This window comes from Thamnophis sirtalis, unplaced genomic scaffold (genome assembly GCF_051295495.1).
Source record: "Thamnophis sirtalis isolate CommonGarterSnake01/CBP01778 unplaced genomic scaffold, rThaSir2_p1.2 scaffold_2, whole genome shotgun sequence".
In the NCBI taxonomy this organism is placed as follows: Eukaryota; Metazoa; Chordata; class Lepidosauria; order Squamata; family Natricidae; genus Thamnophis; species Thamnophis sirtalis.
The window spans coordinates 54450658-54475785 of NW_028261382.1; the positions used below are offsets into that span (position 1 = coordinate 54450658).

General features: G+C 45.6%; 1 protein-coding gene across 1 annotated transcript in view; it reads left to right on the top strand.

Moving 5' to 3' along the window:
* The window catches only part of CABP7 (calcium binding protein 7), a 48649-nt gene extending 25161 nt beyond the window's left edge, over positions 1–23488 (top strand). Inside the window, exons 2-5 of the mRNA XM_087703746.1 lie at positions 17569–17712; positions 19260–19372; positions 21008–21161; positions 22250–23488. Coding sequence (XP_087559872.1) covers positions 17569–17712; positions 19260–19372; positions 21008–21161; positions 22250–22377 — 539 coding nt within the window. The 3' untranslated portion in view covers positions 22378–23488. The remainder of the gene's footprint in view (positions 1–17568; positions 17713–19259; positions 19373–21007; positions 21162–22249) is intronic.
* The last annotated feature ends 1640 nt before the right edge of the window (positions 23489–25128 follow it).

Below are 25128 nucleotides of genomic sequence, written 5' to 3' on the forward strand. Positions count from 1 at the left end.
TTAGCAACGGGTTCTCTGCCCGATTGAGGGGGGCGGCCAATTGCACCACAGTGAGGGGGGCGTTTTCACCCTCCCTGGGCTCCGGAGTCTTTCTTCGAACCTCCGGGAGGGCAAAAACAGCCTCCCCTGGGCTCCGTAGGCCGGGAACAAGCCCATTTCTGGCCTTTCGGAACTTCCGGGAAGCCCGGTTTTTGTCCTCCCTGAGCCTCCACGCGGGCCCTGTACTTATCTGGCATTGCAATTTGCAATTTGCAATTTTAATAGATTTGTATGCCGCCCAATCCCGAAGGACTCCGGGCGGCTTACATTAAAAACAGTTTAAAAGCATTTAAAAAAGTTAAAATACAAAACAAAGATGAGTTAAAGGAGGGCACAACATACACTCGATCTTAATGGGGCTGAAGATGAGTCTAGATCAACAGCCCCAGGCCTGCCGGAACAGCCAGGTCTTAACAGACTTACGGAAGGCCGAGAGAGTGGGGAGGGTCCGGATCTCAGGGGGTAGATCGTTCCATAGGGCCGGGGCAGCTACAGAGAAGGCTCTCCCCCGCGGAGCCGCCAGACGGCACTGCGCAGTCGATGGTACTCGGAGGAGGCCCGCCCTGTGCGATCCTATTGGGCGCTGGGAGGTATGTTGCAGGAGGCGGTCACGGAGATATCCAGGTCCTAGGCCATGTAGGGCTTTAAAGGTAATAACCAGCACCTTGAAGCGTCTTCGGAGACCAATGGGGAGCCAGTGCAGTTCGAGGAGGATAGGTGTAACGTGGGTGTACCTAGGTACACCCAGTATCACTCGCGCGGCTGCATTCTGGACCAATTGTAGTCTCCGAACACTCTTCAGGGGCAGCCCCATGTAGAGTGCGTTACAGTAGTCGAGCCTTGAGGTGACGAGGGCATGAGTGATCATTTGGAGTGCCTCCCAGTCCAGGCATCCCAAATGGGCCGCGTGGGGACTCCTGGGAGGGGCGGGGCATGGTAGGCGGGGCCAACCAGGGGTGGGATTGGCGGGTTCTCCGAACTGGGAAGATTCTTAGCTAGAGGTTCTCCCGAATCCGTGCGAACCCGCAGAAGCTCACCTCTGCACCTATCTCATGCCAAGAGGTGACTCTGGGCGGCTTATTTGGGGCACAAAAAAATGGGAGACTATTCCCATTTTTTCCCCAGGGATGAAGTATCAAGCTTTTGATACCCCCTCTCTTCGATTGAAAAAGTTGCTTTGATGGCTGGCAGGGAAATTCTGGGAGTCCATGCATCTCGAAGTTATTGAGGTTGAGAAACGCTGGTTGACACTATACGAATAGTAATTACAGGTCGTTCTGTAAAACTCCAGGGTTGGAGCATTCACAACTTCTGGAGGCAAGTTGTTCCACTTGTTAATTCTTCTAACTATCGGGAAATTCCTCCTTAGTTCTAAGTTGCTTCTCTCCTTGATTAGTTTCCACCCATTGCTTCTTGTTCTACCCTCAAGGTGCCTTGGAGAATAGCTTGACTCCCTCTTCTTTGTGGCAGCCCCTGAGATATCGGAAGACTGCTAGCCTCTCTCCCTTAGTCCTCCTTTTCATGAAACTAGACATACCCAATTATCTGAAATATTCTTTTATTAATTCCTGGCTGCACAGGCTGGGGAAGGTGACTGCTATATTATTCCAAGCCAGGGACGGGGAAAGTTTTGCTACAGAGAGAGAGAAAAGGACATGTTCTTGGCAGGTCATTGTTGAAGGTGGCTTTTAAAATATTGCAAGATAATGATCAGACGGAGAGCTGGAGTTGAGACAAGATATATCTGCAGACGAAAAAAGACTCATCAGTGTCAGGTCTTGGCATGTGGTAACCTGGCAGGAAGGAAGCAGATGTGATATATTGGGCATCAACAGCAGCGCATAGATGTCTTAAAGGCGTTCTTGTTTTTTTCCACTGTCAATTCCGCATTTTCTTGCCTATTTCTATAAAACTGAAACAGAGGAGCAATAAAACGTTGGACGTTGGAGAGCCATTTGTCTGAAACGGTATAAGGTTTCCTGCCTAGGCAGGGGGTTGGACTAGAAGACCTCCAAGGTCCCTTCCAACTCTGCTATTGTATTGTATTGTATTGTATTGTATTGTATTGTATTGTATTGTATTGTATTGTATTGTATTGCAACGTGACCCGTCAAAACCGCGCTCGACTAAACCGCGCCCGATTAAATCGCGTCGCTGACGTCATCAACAGGGCGACAACAGCCAGCGCGGAGAAAGAAGGGCGCTTTAAATAGTGCTTTGAAAGCAAGCCGATTCAACTTAAGGTAAGGGTTAGCTTTAGGGTTAGCTTTAGGGTTAGGTTAAGGGTTAGGGTTAGGGTTAGGGTTAGGGTTAGGGTTAGGGTTAGGTTAAGGGTTAGGTTTAGGGTTAGGTTAAGGGTTAGGGTTAGGGTTAGGTTAAGGGTTAGGTTTAGGGTTAGGTTTAGGGTTAGCTTTAGGGTTAGGTTAAGGTTTAGGGTTAGGTTTAGGGTTAGGTTAAGGGTTAGGGTTAGGGTTAGGTTAAGGGTTAGGTTTAGGGTTAGGTTAAGGGTTAGGTTTAGGGTTAGGTTAAGGGTTAGGTTTAGAGTTAGGTTAAGGGTTAGGGTTAGGGTTAGGTTTAGGTTTAGGGGTTAATCTTAGGTTTAGGGTTTACAGCGTGCTTCTGTCTCCGCGCTGTTGTCGCCCTGTTGATGACGTCAGCTACGCTGTTTAGTCGGGCGCGGTTTAGTCGAGCGCGGTTTTGTGGTGGAACCGTATTGCAAAACCACCACTTCCTACATCCAGCCAGAGGTGGGTTGCTAATTTTTTTTTACTACCGGTTCAGGTGGCCTCCTGCGCCCGCTTGATGCTTCTGCGCACGCGCAGAAGCATCCGGGTGGCTGGGCAGAGCCTCCCACTGCCACTGCTACTACCAGTTCAGCTGATCCAGGCTGAACCAGCAGCAATCCATCTCTGCACCCAGCCCTTGCTTATCAATGGAGACCGAGTGGAGTAAACGGTCAATTTTAAGTATCTGGGTGTTATCATGAAAGAGAACCTCACATTGATTGCAGCCCTGGTCCAAAGGGCCCAGCAGAGATGATACGACGTGAGACTTCTCACAAAACAACAACTGAATGAAAAACCGCTGGTGACGTTCTACCGCTGCACCGCGTAGAGAGTATTTTAACTTATTGCACCCGTGTCTGGTTTGCCAATTGCACCGTGGCAGATAGGACACCGCTCCAGAGGGTCAACGTCATTGCCCAGAGGATCATGGATTGCCCCCTCCCCTCTTTGGAAGAGCTTTATGGCTCCCGCTGCCTTAAGAAAGTTCAAAACATCCTTAAAGATCCATCTCATCCTGGGCACCCTTTTTGTTTTTGAACTATTACCATCTGGCAGCCGGTACAGGGCAATAAAAACAAGACTGAAAAACAGCTTCTATCCCAGAGCAGTAACTATGTTGAATTCTACTCTATAGTGCAATATGAATGCAAATCTCAGGGGTTTTCAATTCAATTGTATAGAACGTGAAGGTGTTTTTTGTTTTATTTTTATAGTTATAATGTACACTGAAGATGGCATTTAATTTCATTGTACGAGATGCAACGACAATAAATGAAACTAAAAAAAAAACACTCCTTCAAAATCGCAGGTAATGCTCAACTTACCAGCACAATTGAGACCAGTGTCAATTCTTCTCCTGCCTTCAGGTGTTTCAGAAAATAAGTTGACCTCCCTCTTCTTGGTGGCAGCTTCTCCAATATTGAAACATTGCTATCATGTCACCCCTGGTCCTTCTTTTCATTAAACCAGACAACTGTTCTTCGTAAACTGTAGCCTCCACTGTCAGGGTTCCAAATAACATCCAAAATTAAATCAGAGTCCGAGGCAAAGGATTCCTCAAGGTTCCAATTTATGAAGAGAGCCACGTTGGCACATCTGGGAATAGCTGAACCTGAAAGCTTCCCGGTTTTCCCCACCCAGTTGAAAGTTCAAGATCTTGCCCCCCCCCTGCCCACGTCCACAAATCCATCCCATGGTCCAATCTCCCACTGCCACGCTAGCAGTTCCACTCATCCAGTTCCGATCAGGTGCAGAAGTGCAGAGACAAAGGATGACCTTGGCTTTCTAGAAAGAATGTTGTTATGGCTACATAGCATCTAACTCCGTACAATCCCATTTTCCCACCATAGAAAATGCCTAGTAAAATAATAGAAAGTGTGGCAGGGCAGAGATCCAAAAGAAAAGATGGCTGCCGGTCCGACATCCAGTCCCCTAATAATCTTTGGGGCTCTTCTCTGCACTCTTTCCAGACTCTCAGGCTCTTGTTAATCTTGTAACGACCGGTTGTTGTTAACGGCACATTGTGTTGCACAAAGGATTTATTTTTTTTGCCCTTTTCAATCATCTGAAATGTGATTATCCGCCGCACCTCCCTCCCTCCCACTCCCTCCCTCCCTGTAGTTGCTTTTCATCACACCTCTCTGTCTTGGATGCTTGCCAAATACATTATGCATTGGATTTTAGGAGTCTGACATGCAGCAACTCCAGCAGGTGGTGAGAGGCCCGTTGTATTCATCTCTGGGTCCTTTAATGGTCTTTGTCCTTGGGGTAAGCAAGGCACTGTCGCAACAAGAGAGGGGGTGAGCATTGTGAGACATTGGCATTTTTCAGCGGGGTGTGTGTGTTAAAGTCTGCAGAGGTGGGAAGGATAAGCTGGGGAAAAGGAACGAATGAGAAAGTTGTCATGCAGTATTCAGATAAAGGTCATCCTCAACTTACGACCACTTGTGTAGTGGCCGTTCAATGGGATAGAAATAGAAATGGCTCCTCTGCCCCAAGGATTTCCTCTCCTTTTACATCGGGCCACTCAAAGTCTAACAGCTTTAATCCAGAGCGTCAGGATATGAATCCCTAAGCTGTCAACATTCATCCGGCTTCGTATTCGAATGACAGCTCCCTTTTTAACCGCTGCCCGTTCAGGGACAGTTCTGACAGGATCCTGTGCCTGCTGCCATTATTTTTTTTTGCCGATTGAAGGAAGAGTCTTCTCGGCAGGGAATGAAGCCGACAACTGCAAACTTCTTGATTGTTGTCAGTTACAAAGTCATTTCCAACCCATCGCAACCCCATGGACCACGTTCCTCCAGGCCTTCCTGTCCTCTACCATCCTCTGGAGTCCATTGAAGCTCACGCCGACTGCTTCGGTGACTCCATCCAGCCACCTCCTTCTCTGCTGTCCCCTTCTTCTTCTTTTGCCCTCCATCGTTCCCAGCATGAGGCTCTTCTCCAGGGAGTCCTTCCTCCTTCTCATTAGGTGGCCAAAGTCTTTGAGTTTCCTCTTCAGGATCTGGCCTTCTAAAGAGCAGTCAGGGTGGATCTCCTCTAGGACTGACCGGTTGGATGGCCTTGCAGTCCAAGGGACTCAATGCAGGAGTCTCCTCCAGCACCAGAGTTCAAAGGCCTCCATTCTTTGGCTTCCTTCCTTCTCATTAGGTGGCCAAAGTCTTTGAGTTTCCTCTTCAGGATCTGGCAAGAGTCCTTCTCTTTCTTTCTCTTCCTCCCTCCTCTTCTTCTTTTTCTCTCCCTTCTACCCACCTTCCCTCTTTCTTCTTCCCTTACCTCTCCTCCACACTTCTTCTTCCTCTCCTACTTCCTCTCCTTCTCTTCCTCTCTCTTCTACCCTCCACTCCTTTCCTTTCCTTCGTCCCTCCATTCTCTACTTCCTTCCTCCCCTATTTTCCTTCCTTCTTCCCTTCCTTTCTTTTTCTATTGTTATAGGTGTCTCTTTCAGATCCCAGTTCATGTTTTCTTGGGAATGGTATTTCCACACACCCAACTTTGTAAAAACTCTTGTAGTCTTACCAAGGAATGTCACAATGAATTTGTAGAGAGAGAGTCCCTTGTGACTTTTGTATCCTTGTATCCAAGATCTCTGGCGTACGCCACAGCCTAGCTCATTTTCACCTCTACGGGAAGATCAACTTTGAAAGAGAAAGCTGGAGTCTGTCTATGAAAATGGGTTTAAAAATGGAAGGAAACGTTTGTTTGGTTTGCAATAGAATCATAACTCGGGCTGAACGGCCAAACCTTGAGTTTTGAATCGCACAAACGGAGCTTCGGTCATCGTTCACAAGTTTGCGTTCTTACCATTTAGCCAGGTAATTTGTCAACAACAATGTGCAATGTTTAGAGAAGCGTCAGGGAAAGAATTACCAGAAAACAATCTCCGCGATGCATTCTTTGAGAGAAAACTGTTTTCACAGAAAATACGGGCATTGTTATAAATTTAGAAGCATGCTTGAGAAATCGGGAACAAAAGCACTCCCAAATTAGAGAGCCAGCTTTTGTTTTGTGGGTAAAAAACCACACACACACACCAAAAAAATCCTTCAGATTGAACATATTTGCAAAAACGAGAATCTAAGCACAACGCCACATGCAGACACAAAGGAAAAAGAGAAATGGACAAGGATTGTGCATCTTTACAACTGCAGGGTTTCTTTCTAATTCCTCCACCAGAAAACTGTTTCTTTATTCCCGTTCAATGTGGCTTTTTCTTTCAGGATTCGTTAGAGCTTGACCCATGTGGTTATATTTTCATAACAATCCAGTGGATTGAACAATAAATGCAAAAACCGTGTGGGTGACCCCTGAGCGACAGGATGACATTGGAGATTCGGAAGATCTGAATTCACAATCAATAGTTTTGGAGATTGTGAGTTCAGACCCTTTGCAATAAATTACGGCTGTCGTCTAAATCTCCTATTTGGGTCCCGATTGGCTGGTCTCGCCTCCACCCTCCTTGTTTATTCTTAGTTTCCTTCCCCAAGAGCGAACCCAATATGATTTGGGTTTGTGATGTGCCTTCTTTGGCCATCTGCACTGGCTCATCCACTCCTTTGGTTTTTCTAGTGGCCTGTGTTGGATTAGCACTTCTGTGGGTTCCCAGCAGCTGTGTTATGGAAGCTGGCATACTTGGTAAGGAGGAGAATAGAATAGAATAACAGAGTTGGAAGGGACCTTGGAGGTCTTCTAGTCCAACCCTACACCACTTCAGACAAATGGTTAACCAACATCAGAAGAAGAAGAGGAGGAGGAGGAGGAGGAGGAGGAGGAGGAGGAGGAGGAGGAGGAGGAGGAGGAGGAGAATGGAATAGAATAAAATAGAATAGAATAACAGAATTAGAAGGGACCTTGGAGGTCTTCCAGTCCAACCCCCTGCTCAGGCAGGAAACCCTACACAACTTCAGACAAATGGTTAACCAACATCAGAAGAAGAAGAGGAGGAGGAGGAGGAGGAGAATAGAATAGAATAGAATAGAATAGAATAGAATAGAATAGAATAGAATAGAATAACAGAGTTGGAAGGGACCTTGGAGGTCTTCCAGTCTAACCCCCCGCTCAGGCAGGAAACCCTACACCACTTCAGACAAATGGTTAACCAACATCATAAGAAGAGGAGGAGGAGGAGGAGGAGGAGGAGAATAGAATAGAATAGAATAAAATAGAATAGAATAACAGAATTAGAAGGGACCTTGGAGGTCTTCCAGTCCAACCCCCTGCTCAGGCAGGAAACCCTACACAACTTCAGACAAATGGTTAGCCAACATCTTCATAAGAAGAAGAGTAGGAGGAGGAGGAAGAAGAAAGAAAGAAAGAAAGAAAGAAAGAAAGAAAGAAAAAATGAAGAAATGAAGAAATAAAGAAATAAAGAAATGTGAATGCCAAAAATGAAAACATTTTTTATTGATTTTAAATAATTCAATAGAATTGTTAAATTGTCCCGTAGCAAGTTGTCCTGTGACAAATTGGCTGTAGCAAGTTGGCCATGTCAAGTAGTTCCGTTCCGGGCTGTTCCTATCTTCAGAGGTCTCTGGAATGACGACAGAGAATCCAGGATCTTGCCAAAACCCAGCCTGGCTGTAAATATGTAAGACTCTGGGTTTTTTTTAAGGCTTAAACAAAACTAGAAGACACCTCTTACTTCTTGGGGAAGGGTCTTTGCTCGAGGCTGGCTTTAGCCGTGCCTTGGATTCTTCCAGCAGTCCTTTCCCCTTCCTCCTTCCCCCCTCCCAATGAATGGGAGAAATTATTTAACATCCCCAGGCGCATGTCACTCTGATGCACGAGGAAGAAATACGCTTTAGGGAGCCGTGTGATGACACCAATTTTCAACTCTTCATTAAATGGAGATGGGGGAAAAAGGGGTGGGGGGGCTCTGAACCAGGCCACTCATATTTTATTTCATGTTATTTAAAGCTGTCCCGGAGGCAGAGAGATTTGTTACGAGTTGGTTGGGAAACAAAGGGCAGAGGAGAATTAACTCGTTCCTGGTCTGCTCTCCCTTCCGCCCCAAATCCCCCTCACCCCCAAAAAAATATACAGCAGGGAAAAACAGATCTCTGCGGGCGTCTTGATGAACTCACAGAGTGGCTGGGCGCATGCCAAGAGGTCAATTAAAGAATTAGCAGATGCATTAACCTTGGTACGTCGGCAGCTTAGCTAAATTAAGCGTGGGATGTGAACTGAGCCACAGGGCTAAGTATCAAAGCAGGCGCCCATTCATAAGACCACGTAAGCAGGGGTGACAACTGCTTTGAGAACCGGTTCGCCGAGCGCGCGCTTCGCCCGATGCGCCTGATGTGCGCTGCGTGCGCAGTTCGCAAGAAAACAGGGGGAAAAAATCTTAGATCGTGCAGAGATGAAACAGGTTAACTTTGAGAATAAAGGATAGAGAGGAATCGGTGTACTTCAAGACGTGGGGGAAGATTTTATGATTGGTTAGAGAAAGGCAGCTAGAAAGGAAAGCAGAAGAGAGATACAGAGCCCAGTCGAGACACTATTAAGTGGAAAAGCGGGGTAAGAAAGGCGGAAAATAGAAAGTATTAATATATAAGTATACGTTCAAGAATGAGATACAGAGGGGAAAAATAGGATAGGACAATGAAGAAAAGGGAATAGGAAAGGATAATAAAATTATAACAGGGCTTGCCGGAATGCCATCCCGAAAATGCACCGTCATAAATATGAGACAGTTGCCGAGCATTTTGATCACGTGATCATGGGGATGGAGGCTGCAATGCTCAGAAGTGTGTGGTGGGGGGGAAAACGGTCTTGAGTCACTTTAAGTGAAAACTCACTTAACTGCTTCACTTAGCAACAGAAATCTGGGGCTCCAATGTGGTCATAAGTCAAGGACTATCTATGTCTGTATTTCTGAGAACCTTCTAGCTCCTTCAACCTTCTTTGAAGTTGGTCCATCAGACGGATCCTTCCTCTTTGTGCTCCTGAACGGCTGGTGGGTCCTTGCCCCCAACTCAGCTCATATTTCCTTGTGGCCAAAATGAAATCCGTTTGATGATGAGACTTTCGCAAATCGCTTGCTCTGTAAAAAACACTTTCCTAAATGTTCTGATAGATTATATTCCAACAGATTCCCCTCATCTGTTAATTTCACAGTGCTAATTTTAACGAGCCGCCCATTACAGCTTCCTTGGCGATAGTTGGACGCGCTCACCCATGGTGCTTAATTGCTTGAAAAACCATCTTGCTAAAGTTCTCCCTCTCGGATAGATTCAAATCACGAGCGGAAATGAGACGTGTCCATCAAACGTGTGCTTCTTCGGGAAAGTCTACCTGGAAACAGAGCTTGGGTTTAGTTGCTGGCAGAAGAAGAGGAAGGGGGTCAACCTATTCTCCAAAACACCAGATGGAAACTCGTCAAGGAGAGAGAAGCAACGTGGAATTAAGGAGAAACTTCCTATCAGTGCGGACAATTAACCAGTGGACCAGCTTGCCACCAGAAAGTTTGCGTGCTCCATCACTGGAGGCTTTTAAGAAGAGATTGAACAAATAACAATAACAAGAAAAAAAGAACAAAATTAGACACAGCTAAGTTTTAATTATTAGGGCGGGAAATGATGTGATATATCACATCAATGATGTGATATAGGATATAGTTAAATAAAGAAAGGATAATAATAATAAATTATATACATGCTATGAGTATAATATAAGAGAATTGGATGTAAATGGTAAACAGGAAATTGGAGAGGAGGATTAGAAAATTTTGGTATTAAATATTATGGATGTTTAGGTAGAACAGGATATGAGGATTTAATGTTAATGGAGGATTTTATAAATAAGTAAATGAAATGCCAGTAGGTGGTTATGTATTAAATCTTGGTATATTTTATGATGAAGGACGTTTAAATAATCATAGTCAAATAAAAGTGGAGGTATGATGATGGTAATATAATAAATATCCAAGTTAAGATATTAGAGTTAATATGAACTATATTTGATGACAGTGGAAGAGATGCACAAAAGCCTTTTGTAACCAACTGATACACTTTCTACAGTATGTAAAGAAGGAGGATGTGTATGTTTGTTTTGAAAATAAAAATATATATTTTTATATAGAGATTGAACAACCCATTTGTCTGAAATAGTTTTGGGTCTCTTGCTTGAGCAGGGGGTTGGACTAGAAGACCTCCAAGGTCCCTTCCAACTCTGTTATTCTGTACTTCTGCTTCTCTCTCAATTGAAAGCCACCCAAAAAATAATAATCATGAATACAGATGAAATTTCAGTCCTTAGGACTTGCCTTGAAAAACATGCCATAGAGCGTTGTCGTTTTTTTCATTTCAACTGATCAAACTCTTCACTAATTTGCAGCCTGTGTTTTGTTCTTTTTTCATTTTCCATTGGACTTTGGTCTTTTAAAGTACTTTTTTTGAAACAACCTCTTTCCCCAGTTACGATAGCTGAAGGAACAATATGTTATTCAAAGCCCCCCAGGCTGGAGCTCAAGAGGTTTTTTTTTTTAATACTTTTATTTTACCTGACACTTTTTGTTCACTTTATTTATATATTTTGCGATGTATGAAAAAAAGGAAAGTATCCCCGAAAACTCTATCTCAATGTATGTTTATTTAATGTTACCCAATTCAGTTATGAAACGGTAAGTTCGTTTAACAGTAAAGAGAATTAAGTAGATAAAGTAATATATTGAGCCCAGAAGGTCTAATTAGCCTTTCAGAGTAGAGGCTGGGGAGCCAAAAACAGAGTTTAAAACCTTTGATCCATTGTATAATTGTTGGAGAATGAATATATTTTACAGGGTTTTGGTTAGCAGCGACAAATGTAAGATATATCAGTTGTTTCGTTTGTAAAATCACCTAATGGCCTACTTTTCATGACTCTGCTAGTGGCTGAATGGCTAAGACACTAAGCTGGTCAATTAGAAAGGTCAGCAGTTCGGCGGTTCGAACCCCTAGCGCCGCGTAACGGAGTGAGCTCCCGTGACTTGTCCCAGCTTTTGCCAACCTAGCAGTTCGAAAGCACGTCAAAAATGCAAGTAGAAAAATAGGGACCACCTTTGGTGGAAAGGAAACAGCGTTCCGTGCGCCTTCGGCGTTGAGTCATGCCGGCCACACGACCACGGAGACGTCTTCGGACAGCGCTGGCTCTTCGGCTTTGAAACGGAGATGAGCACCGCCCCCTAGAGTCGGGAACGACCAGCACATATGTGCGAGGGGAACCTTTACCTTTAAGTAATCTTTACTTTAGTCGCAGACCATTCCTTAGAAGAAGGTTCCTAAAATCAAAAGGACTTCTTGGCTTTAGGGCTACGACCAGCGGAATTTAGAAAGATTAAATCTGGATTAACCGAAGTTTTTTGGGGGGGGGGATGCCTCCTGCGAATGAGCCTCAGCATCATTTCCCCTGGTTCTGCAAAACATAAAAACCACGCTGTTGACCTCTCCCCATTCCTAAGAGGTCCGTAAGGGCCGTGCATAAGCGCACCAGAATGCCTATCGTCCCTGTCCTATTATTCCCTTGTATTTGTATCCATTCCCTGTATTCAGAATCGTGTTTATACATATATCTGTTATCTAATTCGTGCTTGACGAAATAAAATAAAATAAACAGATAAATAGACATAGGAATGTTACGCTCTCGGCTGTAACTTATGTTTTCCTTGCTTTTTGCTCGTTTTTTTTTTCTAGTTAAGTGATGTTGATGTTTGCTATTGTTTAATAAATAAGATGAGTTGCCCGCCGAACGGAGTAATGCGCTCACTCTTAACCCAGTGTTTCTCAACCTTGGCAACTTGAAGATGTCCGGACTTCAACTCCCAGAATTCCCCAGCCAGCGAATGCAGAACAGAACAGAACAGAATAACAGAATTAGAAGGGACCTTGGAGGTCTTCCAGTCCAACCCCCTGCTCAGGCAGGAAACCCTACACCACTTCAGACAAATAGTTAACGGACATCAGAAGAAGAGGAGGAGGAGGAGGAGGAGGAGGAGGAGGAGGAGGAGGAGGAGGAGGAGGAGAATAGAATAAGAGTTGGAATGGACCTTGGAGGTCTTCTAGACCAACCCCCTGCTCAGGCAGGAAACCCTACACCACTTCAGACAAATGGTTATCCAACATCTTCACAAGAAGAAGAAGAGGAGGAGGAGGAAGAAGAGGAAGAAGAAAGGAAGGAAGGAAGGAAGGAAGGAAGGAAGGAAGGAAGGAAGGAAGGACTGACTGTGAGTGTGATAGAGGTATAGAGGGCAGAGCTATAGGGAATTCATCCATTGCTATTTTGCAACAGCAAAAAGGGGGATCCGGTGCCGTTGCGGTAAAATTGCGATTCGTTTTTGTCGCTTTTCTGCTCCACGCTTTCCAGTTCTTTAAAAAAAAAATTAAAAAGGCCCTGGGGAGTATTTTACATCTTATTTTGGCTTGTCTCTAGGGATCTAAAGAGAATATAGAAACCAGCAGGATTCCAATTGCCGGAGATGATTCTGTGTGTGTGTGTACACACACACACACACACACACACACACACACACACACACACGTTAGATGCCTGCTCGGTGAGTGCAAAGACCGCACGCTTTGCCCAGGAGAATTTCAACAAACTCTCTCTTCCTCCTCCTCCTCCTCCTCTTCTTCTAAAAAAATGGATTCTTTTCATTCATCTGAGAACTGGAAAGGAAGAGGCTCTTTTTAAGCCCTGCTCAGATTTGTTTTTATTGAATTCTTTGAGGGGTTTCTTTAAAAAGGGCTTTCATCTATCTATCTATCCATCATATATACGGCATTTATTTCTATATCTATCTCTCTATATCATCTATATCTATCTATCAAATCTATCTATCTATCTATCTATCTATCTATCTATCTATCTATCTATCTATCTATCTATCTATCTATCTAGCTATCAACATCTAGCTAGCTAGCTAGCTACATCTATCTATCTATTTCTATCCATCATCTACCTATCAACTTCTATCAACAGCTATCCATCAATATCCATCTATCTATCTATCTATCTATCTATCTATCTATCTATCTATCTATCTATCTATCTATCTATCTATCTATCTATCATCTATCTACCTCTCTCTCCATCTATCATTTATATTTATTTCTATATCTCTCTCTCATCTCTATCTCCTCCCTTCTCTGTGTGTCTCTATCAATTTCTTTCACTTCTCTTTATTTTTCTCTCTATCATCAGAGAGATTATCTCTCCCACTCTCATCTCTCTTGCTAATCTCTCTTTATCTCCTCTCTCTCTCCTTCCCCCTCTTTCTCTCATCTCTTTCCTCTCATCTCCTTTTATCTCCTCTCTCCTCACTCTCCCATCTCTCTTTTTCTCCACTCTCTCTCCTCACACTCTCCTCTCTCTATCCTTAATCTCTCCTCTCTCCTCTCTTTATCTTCTCTCTCTCTCTCCATCTCCCTCTTTCTTCCTCTTTCTTCCTCTCTCTTTCTCTCTCCTCCTTCCCCCTCTCTGTGTGAAAGAGAAAATGCAGAACTAGTTTAGATCCGTTCTCATTTTAGCATCCTTGCTTTAGACATGTACCATGGAAGCCTGTACTGAGTACAGATGGTCACGCTGGATGATACACAGCTATGAGATCGCCAGCAGGAATCCTCTGAATGTACTGCTGTATGTTCCCATACCCTTGTAAGCTAATTCTGTGCAAGGCATCAGGTTGGGATCTGGGGTTAATTGCCGTTGAGCTGATATGAACGGATGGGTGATGGTGGTCAGAGAATAGCTTGCAAAAGGAAGTGTCGATTTGCAAAAATGCAGAGATCAAAGCAATGGGGTGCTTAGATTCATGGGGAAGTGGGGAATTCCATATCCCAGTGTAACAGTTTGACCTTGAAAATGGAGTCTGCCTGGCATCTATAAGATTGGCAAAGATGTTTAAAGAAAACTCAGCTAAACGTTGGAAGTGCTACCACATACCTGGATCTTATTATCATATGTGGTGGGCCTGTGGAGAGGCAAAGAAATATTGGACAAAAATTAAGACATGGTTGGAAGAGATGATACAACAACGTATTGAGCTGAATCCGGAAACATTTCTGCTGGGAATTCTACCTGAGATTTATACTAAAGAGAATGCGTATTTAATTATTCATGTACTAACTGCAGCTAGAATTGTATTTGCACAACATTGGAAAAGTGTAGAGATCCCTATCGATGAGATAAGGAAAATATTAGAATGTGCAGAAATGAATAGACTAACATTAGCAATTAAAGAGAAAGAGCAAGCGGAATATTATATGATTTGGGAAGTATTTTACCAATGGAGAACAAAAAAAAGGAGTTTGGAAATGAAGAAAACTAAAAAATAAGACAATACGCTTAGATAAAGATATAAAATGGCTAGTATGTTTGTGTATGATAAGAATAATGATGTTTAATGTTGATATATTATTGCTAGAAGATAGTAAGAAGAAAAATGAAGAGTTTTATAATGTTTAAATGCTTAATTTATTATAATACTAAATTTAGGGAAATAAGGTTAATATGAACTTGAAAGATGTGGCAAAAGACGAACGATGTTGCACAGAGATATTTGTACCCAGACAACATACCGCATAAGCGCGAGCGATCGTGGGTGCACCTCGGTTCACCCACGTAACACCTATCCTCCGCGAGCTGCAGTGGCTGCCTGTTGATCTCCGGGTGCGATTCAAGGTGCTACTTATCACCTACAAAGCCCTTCATGGTATTGGATCTGGGTACTTGAGAGACCGCCTACTGCCAATTACCTCCACTAGACCGATACGATCGCATAGATTAGGCCTCCTCCGAATTCCATCATTTAGCCAGTGTCGACTGGCGACTACTCGGAGGAGAGCCTTCTCGGTGGCTGCTCCGACCCTCTGGAACGAACTCCCCGTGGAGATTCGGACCCTCACCACCCTCCAGTCCTTCCGCGCCGCCCTAAAGATCTGGCTGTCCCGGCTGGCCTGGGGTTAAGACTCTAACCCCACTCGAATTGTGTGGCTGTTGTGTTTTTTTAATATGTTGTATTGTCTGTATGTTGGAAACTGTTTGTCCTTCCCCCCCCCTTTTTTTTGAACTGTGAGCCGCCCTGAGTCCCCCCAGGGAAAAGGGCAGCATACAAATAAAGGGAAAGGAAAAAAAGGACGCTTATAATACACTCCATAAGGACGCAGTAACGCTCTCTACATGGGGCTGCCCTTGAAGAGCACTCGGAAGCTTCAACTGGTCCAGAATGCGGCTGCGTGGGTCATCATGGGGGCACCTAGGTGCTCCCATGTTACACCCCTTTTAGGCGGCCTGCACTGGTTGTCGGTTGTCTTCCGGGTGCGATTCAAGGTACTAATTATCACCTTTAAAGCGCTCCATGGCTTAGGCCCAGGGTACCTGCGAGACCACCTACTGCCACCAGTAGCCTCCCACCGTCCAGTGCGATCCCACAGAGTTGGCCTCCTCAGGGTGCCGTCGGCCAGACAGTGTCGGCTAGCGACCCCCAGGGGGAGAGCCTTCTCTGTGGGGGTTCCACCACAAAACCGCGGTGGACAAAAGGGCGCTCGACGAAAGCGCGTACGTGACGTCATCACAGTGCGCCGAAAACATCGCGCTGTGATCGGTAAATGTAAAAATAAAGCGAAAACCTTACCCTAACCCCCCCAAACCTAACCCTAAACCTAACCCTAAACCTAACCCTAAACCTAACCCTTAACCTAACCCTAAACCTAACCCTAAACCTAACCCTTAACCTAACGCTAAACCTAACGCTAACCCTTAACCTAACGCTAAACGTATCCCTAACGCTTAACGTAACCCTAACCCTAACCCTAAACCTAACCCTTACCTTTATGTGAATCGGCTTGCTTTAATTTTATTTTTATGTCAATTTTTAATTTTTTTCGTCGCGCTGTGATGACGTCACGTACGCGCTTTCGCTGAGTGCGCTTTTGTCGACCGCGGTTTTGACGGGTCACGCTCTGTGGGAGCGCCTTCCCTCTGGAACGAGTTGCCCCCGGAGCTTCGTATAATTCCCCGACCTCCGGTCCTTCCGACGCGCCCTAAAAAGTTGGCTTTTCCAGCAAGCCAGCCTGGCCTGAACAAAACAAAAATAAATTATTGATCACTGTTAATTTTAATTCGATTTTTTAAAAATGTCATTGTAAATTTTAATTGGGTTTGGGATATTCTATTTAATTTTTTAAAAAACTTTTGTATTATGTGTTTCTTTTAATGTTGTACGCCGCCCTGAGTCCTTGGGAGAAGGGCAGCATATAAATTTAATAAACCTAAACCTAAGAAATGTTTATTTTTGTAATTGAAAAATAATAAAACTCTTAAAAAAGAAAGAAAGAAAATGGAGTCTGCCAATATTTGAGGGGCTGCCCCAAAGAAGAGGGAGTCAAGCTATTCTCCAAAGCACCTGAGGGCAGGACAGGAAACAATGGGTGGAAACTAATCAAGGACAGAAGCAACCTAGAACTAAGGAGAAATTTCCTTACGGTGAGAACAATTAATCAGTGGAGCGACTTGCCTCTAGAACTTGTGAATGCTCCAACACTGGAGAGGCTTTTAAGAACAGATTGGACAAGCATCGCTCTGAAATAGTATAGGATTTCCAGTCTCCTGCTTGAGCAGGGGGTTGGACTAGAAGATCTCCAAGATCCCTTCCACGTCTGTTATTCTGTTATTTATATTTCCAATATTGGTACCTGCCTTGGTTAGTTTCGAATCCTGTTGAGTGCTGCCCAGATTGTCCTTGGTTAGATCAAAGCAGGAGGGGCGTTATAGTGGATCGGACGCTAAATGAATCAGACCTGGGTTAGAAGTTGCCCAATCCTGGCTCCATGCAACCTCAATATCAAAGCCAAAGTCTTCTGGCCTTGCTGAGCTGTTAAAATATTCATGACTGGGAGAGACATGGGAACAAGGTCAGCCAATGAATAGGCGTAGCAACTAAGCCAGCCAATGGGAGCTTAAACAGATTTGAGTCTGTGCAGAGAATTGAAACAGAAACTTAAGCAGTCCGCTGCTCTGAAAAGTAAACTAGCAGCCTGTCTGGGCTTGTCTGCTGAAATGAAGCTAACTGCTTGTGTTTGCCTGTAACTCTCCTGCTTCGTGTTTACTTGGAAGAACCACCTGTTGGTATTGTACATTTATTATATCTATCCTTATGTCTATAAAGAAGTTAACGAATCCTGCTGCATCAGTTATCTGCGTGCTTCTAGATTTGAATTTATGCAACAAACTCTGACATGAGCTTCCCTTCTTCTTGTTCTCTCTGCAGAGATCCGTGAGGCCTTCAAAGTCTTTGACCGAGATGGCAACGGCTTCATCTCCAAGCAAGAACTCGGCACTGCCATGAGGTCTCTCGGCTACATGCCCAATGAAGTGGAGTTGGAAGTCATCATCCAGAGGTTGGATATGGATGGTAAGGTTGTCTGGAGATGGTAAGACAGGACAGACCCTTCCTTCTTCTCCCCACCTTCCCCTTTGGATGTTGTTGTTTCTCCTCATCAACCTTCTTCATCTCCAGTACTTCTTCATTCTCTAGTTTTGGGCCGACTCTGGTGGCTGGGATTGTTGGAAATCATAGCCCAACTTATCTGGATGGTGGTGTGAAGAAGCCTCCATTTCCTTCCTTCCTTCCTTCCTCCCTTTTCCTTTCTCCCTCCCTCTCTCCATCTCTCCCTCCTTTTCCTTCTTCCCTTCCTCCCTCTTTTCCTTCCTTCCTCCCTTCCTTTCCTTCCTTCCTCCCTCCCTTTTTCTTTCTCCCTCCTTCTCTCTCCCCCTCCCTCCTTCCTTTTCCTTCTTCCCTTCCTCCCTCTTTTCCTTCCTTCCTCCCTTCCTTTCCTTCCTTCCTTCCTCCCTCCCTTTTTCTTTCTCCCTCCTTCTCTCTCCCCCTCCCTCCTTCCTTTTCCTTCTTCCCTTCCTCCCTCTTTTCCTTCCTACCTTCCCCTTCCTGTCAAGATGGTGCAATGGTTAGAATACAGTACTGCAGGCTGAACTCTGCCCACTGTCAGGAGTTCAATCCTGGCCAGCTCAGGGTTGACTTCCATCCTTCTGAGGTTGGTAAAATGAGGACCTGGATTGTTGGGGGCAAGATGCTGACATTGTAAATCCCTCCCCCCCTCTCTCTATCTTTTTCTTTCTTCCTTTTTTTCTTTCTTTCTTTTCTTCCATCCTTCCTTCCTTTCCCATGGACACTGCAACCATCATGAATACATGCTTATGGCCAAGCACCCTAATTTTGATCACATGACCCTGGGGATGCTGTGATAGTCCTAAGAGCAAGGACTGGTGGTCTGTCCTTGTTAAGTAAGCTCCCTGTTCGGAGAGCGAGTGCGTTCAGAGAAGCATTGTGAGAGTTGTGTTGGATAACACACAAACCAGCATACAGAGACACTGCAGTTTAAATAGGCTTTCACTTTCGTGGAAATAGAGGTATCAGAGTCCATCAAACAGTCCAAGTCATACACGGATAAGACAGTCAGTCATCAACGTCTTTCAGTTAAGGGATAATCCAAATAACATAGACCAGTATCATACAATCAGTTCAGAACTCAAAGTTTGCTAGCAGTTGCAAAACGTACAATAGCTCACGGCACTTTCTAACAGCCAGCTTCCAAAACACTCAGATCAGATCAGCCCAGCATCTAACGAACAGGGAGAGAGCTAACAGTCATTCTGGCTCCCTCTTGTGGCCGATTGAGGAAAAACAGCAACCAATCACATTTTACAGTATGCTTTAAAGAAACAGGTACAACATTGTTAACATGATTTATATATTGTCAACCCAACTGTTAGAATTATATTCCTAACAGTCTTTTTTTTTCCCGGTGGTCTTCTTGTGATTTTGAACGGTCACTAAACGAATGGCCATAAGTCAAGGAGTGCCCGTATCCTCTTTCACAAATAAGTGACTCTTCAACTGGATGCTTCCTTCAGATCAAATGCCATTGCTCCTCTCGTTTCTAGGCGACGGGCAAGTGGACTTTGAAGAGTTTGTGACGTTACTTGGACCCAAACTTTCCACATCCGGCATCCCCGAGAAATTTCATGGCGCTGATTTCGACACTGTGTTCTGGAAGGTAAGGAGGGTCCCCATTCCAGATCTCTGTTACCCTCTTCTTAGGTTCCTTGCAGATGTTGGTACTCCAGGTATATATTTTATTATTTTTTTGCATTTTCCCTGAAGGTAGAACACCTTCGTGTCTATGGAGAGTCTCAATCATCCAGGTCATGGTTGTCCCAAATGTGTCCACCACCACCACCACCCCCAAAAAAACCAATGGGATTTTCTTGGTGTTTTTCTTTGGAAGCGTTTCACTTCTTATCTAAGAAAAGTTTGTTCAATAATTGGGAGGAAATGGAAGTCTGAAGATGTTGGGTTCTTGATGTTCTCTGAGTTTGCAACACCATGAACCCATCCACTCCACATCTAGATAGCTTCTTTGAAGGACTAAAGAGTGAAAATGTTGGGTTCTTGATGCTCTCTGAGCTTCCAATACCATGAACCCATCCACTCCATATCTAGATAGTTTCTTTGAAGGACCAAAGAGTGAAGATGTTGGGTTCTTGATGTTCTCTGAGCTTGCAACACCATGAACCCATTCACTCCACATCTAGATAGCTTCTTTGAAGGACCAAAGAGTGAAAATGTTGGGTTCTTGATGCTCTCTGAGCTTCCAATACCATGAACCTTTCCACTCCATATCTAGATAGCTTCTTTGAAAGATCAAAGAGTGAAGATGTTGGGTTCTTGATGTTCTCTGAGCTTGCAATACCACGAACCTTTCCACTCCATATCTAGATAGCTTCTTTGAAGGTCCAAAGAGTGAAAATGTTGGGTTCTTGATGTTCTCTGAGCTTGCAACACCATGAACCTTTCCACTCCATATCTAGGTAGCTTCTTTGAAGGACCAAAGAATGAAGATGTTGGGTTCTTGATGCTCTCTGAGCGTCCAATACCATGAACCTTTCCACTCCATATCTAGATAGCTTCTTTGAAGGACCAAAGAGCGAAAATGTTGGATTCTTGATGTTCTCTGAGCTTGCAATATCATGAACTCATCCACTCCATATCTAGATAGCTTCTTTGAAGGACCAAAGAGTGAAGGTGTTGGGTTCTTGATGTTCTCTGAGCTTGCAATACCACGGACCTTTCCACTCCATATCTAGATAGCTTCTTTGAAGGTCCAAAGTGTGAAAATGTTGGGTTCTTGATGTTCTCTGAGCTTGCAATATCATGAACCCATCCACTCCATATCTAGATAGTTTCTTTGAAGGACCAAAGAGTGAAGATGTTGGGTTCTTGATGCTCTCTGAGCTTCCAATACCATGAACCTTTCCACTCCATATCTAGATAGCTTCTTTGAAGGACCAAAGAGTGAAGATGTTGGGTTCTTGATGTTCTTAGCTTGCAATACCATGAACTCATCCACTCCATATCTAGATAGCTTCTTTGAAGGACCAAAGAGTGAAGATGCTGGATTCTTGATGTTCTCTGAGTCTTACAACACCATGAATCCATCCACTCCATATCTAGATAGCTTCTCTGAAGGATCGGAGAGTCAGGCTTTGCAGTGTGGAAAGCAAAGAGCGGGTTCACCAAGAAAAAAAAATCCCGACAGGTTCTCCGTCCAATATTTTTGGCACGTGCCTCCTCGACCTCAAGCTCGCCGATGGCATCGGAAGCCGTGCAATGCTCTCCCTTCCCTCTGCAGTGCGACATGCAGAAGCTGACAGTGGACGAGCTGAAACGGCTGCTGTACGACACTTTCTGCGAGCACCTCTCCATGAAGGACATCGAAAACATCATCATGACGGAGGAGGAAAGCCACATGGGAAACGCGGAGGAGTGTCCAGTCGACGTGGAAAGTAAGTGGACTTCATCTTGGGGCTCAGATCACTGGGGGGGGGTGGGGGGGGAAACAGAGACCAATTGGCCATCAAATCTCTGTTCCTCAAAAGCCCCAAAGACGCTTCTACCTTCTAGTTCAACGGGTGCCCAACCTTGGCAACTCTCCAACCAAGGGGAGTTGGTGGACTTCAACTCCCACAATTCAAAGCAAAGCTGGCTGGGGCCTTCTGGGAGTTGAAGTCTTTTGAGGAGCAGGGATTTGACGCCCTCGTCACCTCAAGGCTTGACTACTGTAATGCCCTCTACATGGGGCTGCCCCTGAAAAGTGTTCGGAGACTACAACTAGTCCAGAATGCAGACACGCGAGCAATACTGGGTGTTCCAAGATACACCCACATTACACCTATCCTCCGCGAGCTGCACTGGCTCCCCATTGGTCTCCGAGCATGATTCAAGATGCTGGTCATTACCTTTAAAGCCCTACATGGCCTAGGACCCGGATATCTGCGAGACCGTCTTCTGCCGTATACCTCCCAGCGGCCGATAAGATCGCACATGGTGGGCCTTCTCCAGGTGCCGTCAGCCAGACAATGTCGGCTGGCGGCTCCCTGGGGGAGGGCCTTCTCTGTAGCCGCTCCGACCCTATGGAATGAACTACCCCCAGAGATCCGGACCCTACCCACTCTCATGGCCTTCCGAAAGGCTATCAAAACCTGGCTGTTCCGGCAGGCCTGGGGCTGTTGACCTCATGACCGAGGTCCAGCCCCGATTAGATTGAGCGCATGATGTGGTTTTTCTTTTAATTTGTTTCCTCTGTCTTTTAACTCTTCACTTTTTAAAATTTTTACTTTCTGCAAGCCGCCCAGAGTCCTTCGGGATTGGGCGGCCTATAAATTTATTAAATCAAATCAATCAATTAAATCAAATCAAGTCCAGCCTTCTTCGACATGCCGAGAAACACGGCGATAATCTCTTCTGGTTTCTTCCTCTTCCCCGCCTTTCTCTCCCTTTCTCCTTCTCCTCTCTCTCTCTCTCTCCCTTTCTCCCCTCTTCGTCACGGCCTCGCCACCGTTCTCCTCCCTCATCCTTCCCACTCCCTCCCCAGCCTGCTCAAACCAACAGATCAGGCAGACATGCGTCCGGAAGAGCCTCATCTGCGCCTTCGCCATCGCGTTCATCATCAGCGTCATGCTTATCGCCGCCAACCAGGTTCTGAGAAGCGGGATGAAGTAGTTTCTGGGGAAGGAAACCCACGCCTGGGGTTCACGGACCGTTGGACTTCCCTGAAGAACCCAAGGGAGAAAATGATAAGACCATCTATAAATTCTCTTTGAGCCGCCAGGAGCCGTGGCTGGGAAGGGGAACTGTCCTTTCCACCATGGCAAAATTGTGTGCGTACCACACACCGACGCAAAGTCACCTTCTTCCCTTCCGCCTCTCTCGGGGGGCTTTCCCTCCACCCCCACCCCCAACTGGGGAGGCAGCTATCTTCTGAAGAGATAGCATGGTTTCCCCCAGGCAGGGTCCCCACTCGGCCAAACCGACGGCCCTTCTCGGGGGCGCGCATGGTGAACTTTTTCCCGCCCCGACAACAACATTGAAAGCATGTTAATGTGCATGGAGACCGTTTTTCCAGCACTCCCTCCCTGATCTGAGTTAATGCAATACCTTGTGCTTTTATAACCCGATAGTAGGATCCTACGAAATATATAAAATATTCTCTCTATATAAATATAGCATATATATATATAGATATATATATATTTATGATAAACCGAATAATCAGTTAAGCAATATATACAACACGCGTCAGGATTTTCTATCCAAGATTCAGGCATTTGCATGACCATCAACACAACAAGGGCTGGACTGCAAATCGAAATCGGTTTGTAGCCTCCTCCTCCTCCTCCCTCCTCTCGGGAGGCTTTTCCCTCCCCCCACCCCAGCATCTATGCACTTTTTTCTTCTGGGGTGGGGTGGGGTGGGAAGGAGGGGGTTTACAGGAGCCTGTTGAATGTCGATCCAGGGTTGTTTGGATGGAAGGCAACAGGAATGTTGGCTTCGGAGGAGTTGTTGGAGGAGGAGGAAGAGAAGTTGGAGGAGGAGGAGCAGTTGGAGGAGTTGTTAGAGGAGTTGTTGGAGGAAGAATTGGAGGAGGAGGAGTTGTTGGAGGAGGAGGAGTTAGAGGAGGAGATATTGGAGGAGTTGTTGAGGAGGAGGAGTGGTTGGAGGAGAGTTTGGGGGAGAAGGAGTGGTTGGAGGAGATGTTGGAGGAGTTGTTGGAGGAGGAGTTAGAGGAGATGTTGGAGGAGGAGTTAGAGGAGGAGATATTGGAGGAGTTGTTGGAGGAGGAGGAGTGGTTGGAGATGTTGGAGGAGTTGTTGGAGGAGAAGGAGTTAGAGGAGGAGATGTTGGAGGAGAGAGGAGGAGATGTTGGAGGAGGAGTTAGAGGAGGAGATGTTGGAGGAGGAGTTAGAGGGGGAGTTGTTGGAGGAGTTGTTGGACGAGGAGGAGTTAGAGGAGATGTTGGAGGAGGAGGAGTTAGAGGAGGAGATATTGGAGGAGTTGTTGAGGAGCAGGAGTGGTTGGAGGAGAGTTTGGGGGAGGAGGAGTGGTTGGAGGAGATGTTGGAGGAGTTGTTGGATGAGGAGGAGTTAGAAGAGATGTTGGAGGAGGAGTTAGAGGAGGAGATATTGGAGGAGTGGTTGGAGGAGGAGGAGTGGTTGGAGATGTTGGAGGAGAAGGAGTTAAAGGAGGAGATGTTGGAGGAGAGAGGAGGAGATGTTGGAGGAGGAGTTAGAGGAGGTGTTGGAGGAGGAGTTAGAGGGGCAGTTGTTGGAGGAGGAGGAGTTAGAGGAGGAGATATTGGAGTTGTTGGAGGGGAAGGAGTGGTTGGAGGAGATATTGGAGGAGTGGTTGGAGATGTTGGAGGAGCTACTGGAGGAGTTGTTGGAAGAGGAGGAGTGGTTGGAGGAGGAGTGGTTGGAGTAGTTGTTGGAAGAGGAGTGGCTGGAGGAGGAGTTGGAGGAGGAGACTGACCCACTCGGGGGTAGCCTTAATGGAGCCTTCATTACTGGTGGACTTTCCACGGCAAGCCACACAAGATGTGGAGAACGTCTGAAGTGGCCCATGGGGGGACTCTGTTACTGAAGATCTCGCCGCCTCCACTTCTGACGGAGCCTTCTACCTTCCCTTCACAACCTCAGCGGAAGCCAACATTCCTCAGCTTGGAGACTCCTCCCAACGACCTGGGACCTTCAACCCAACCGTTCTCCTGCTGGCTGAGGGACGCAGAGAACTTTGAGGTCCACGCCTCTGGACCGTTGAACCAGGTTGAGCCAAGTTGCAGCATTGTACATAAAAGATCCCAGGGCCTCCCCCCGGAGTCATTTCTTTTGCCCATCTTTAAGCCCAACATAGCGCGGTTCTGGCTAGGCCGGGGGTGTTTCTTGCGTAACCGGAGGCTTCGATGTGATGGAGGAGTTTGATCCCCTTGCTGTATCCTGGGTCCCAAGTGGGTGAAACCTTTCGAACGGACGAAACTAGCTATTGTGCCTTATTTCTCAATGGACTCGGTGCGACGTCGAATTTGCAAGCGGTTGGTTCATGTACTACTTACTAACTGTGGCCAGATGAAAAGAGACAACTGACACAATCCCCATGCTTTCTCGCCATGAATGTATCGTTGTGCCACAATGAATCAATTGTTAAACTGGAAAAAAAACAAAAAACTTGCTGATCCGAGTTTGTTTCTTAAGTCTGTCTCTAGCTCTTCTCAAATTTATTATTATTTTAAGAACGAGGGCACGAGAAACAGATTGAGGTGCGTCTAACAGCTACCACCTATGAAAACCTTCTTAAGAAAAGGAGGGCTCAGGGCTGAGCTTGTCGGTCAGAAAGGTGGGCAGTGCGGCGGTTTGAATCCCTAGCTCCGCGTAACGGAGGGAGCTCCCGTGACTTGTCCCGGCTTCTGCCAACCTAGCA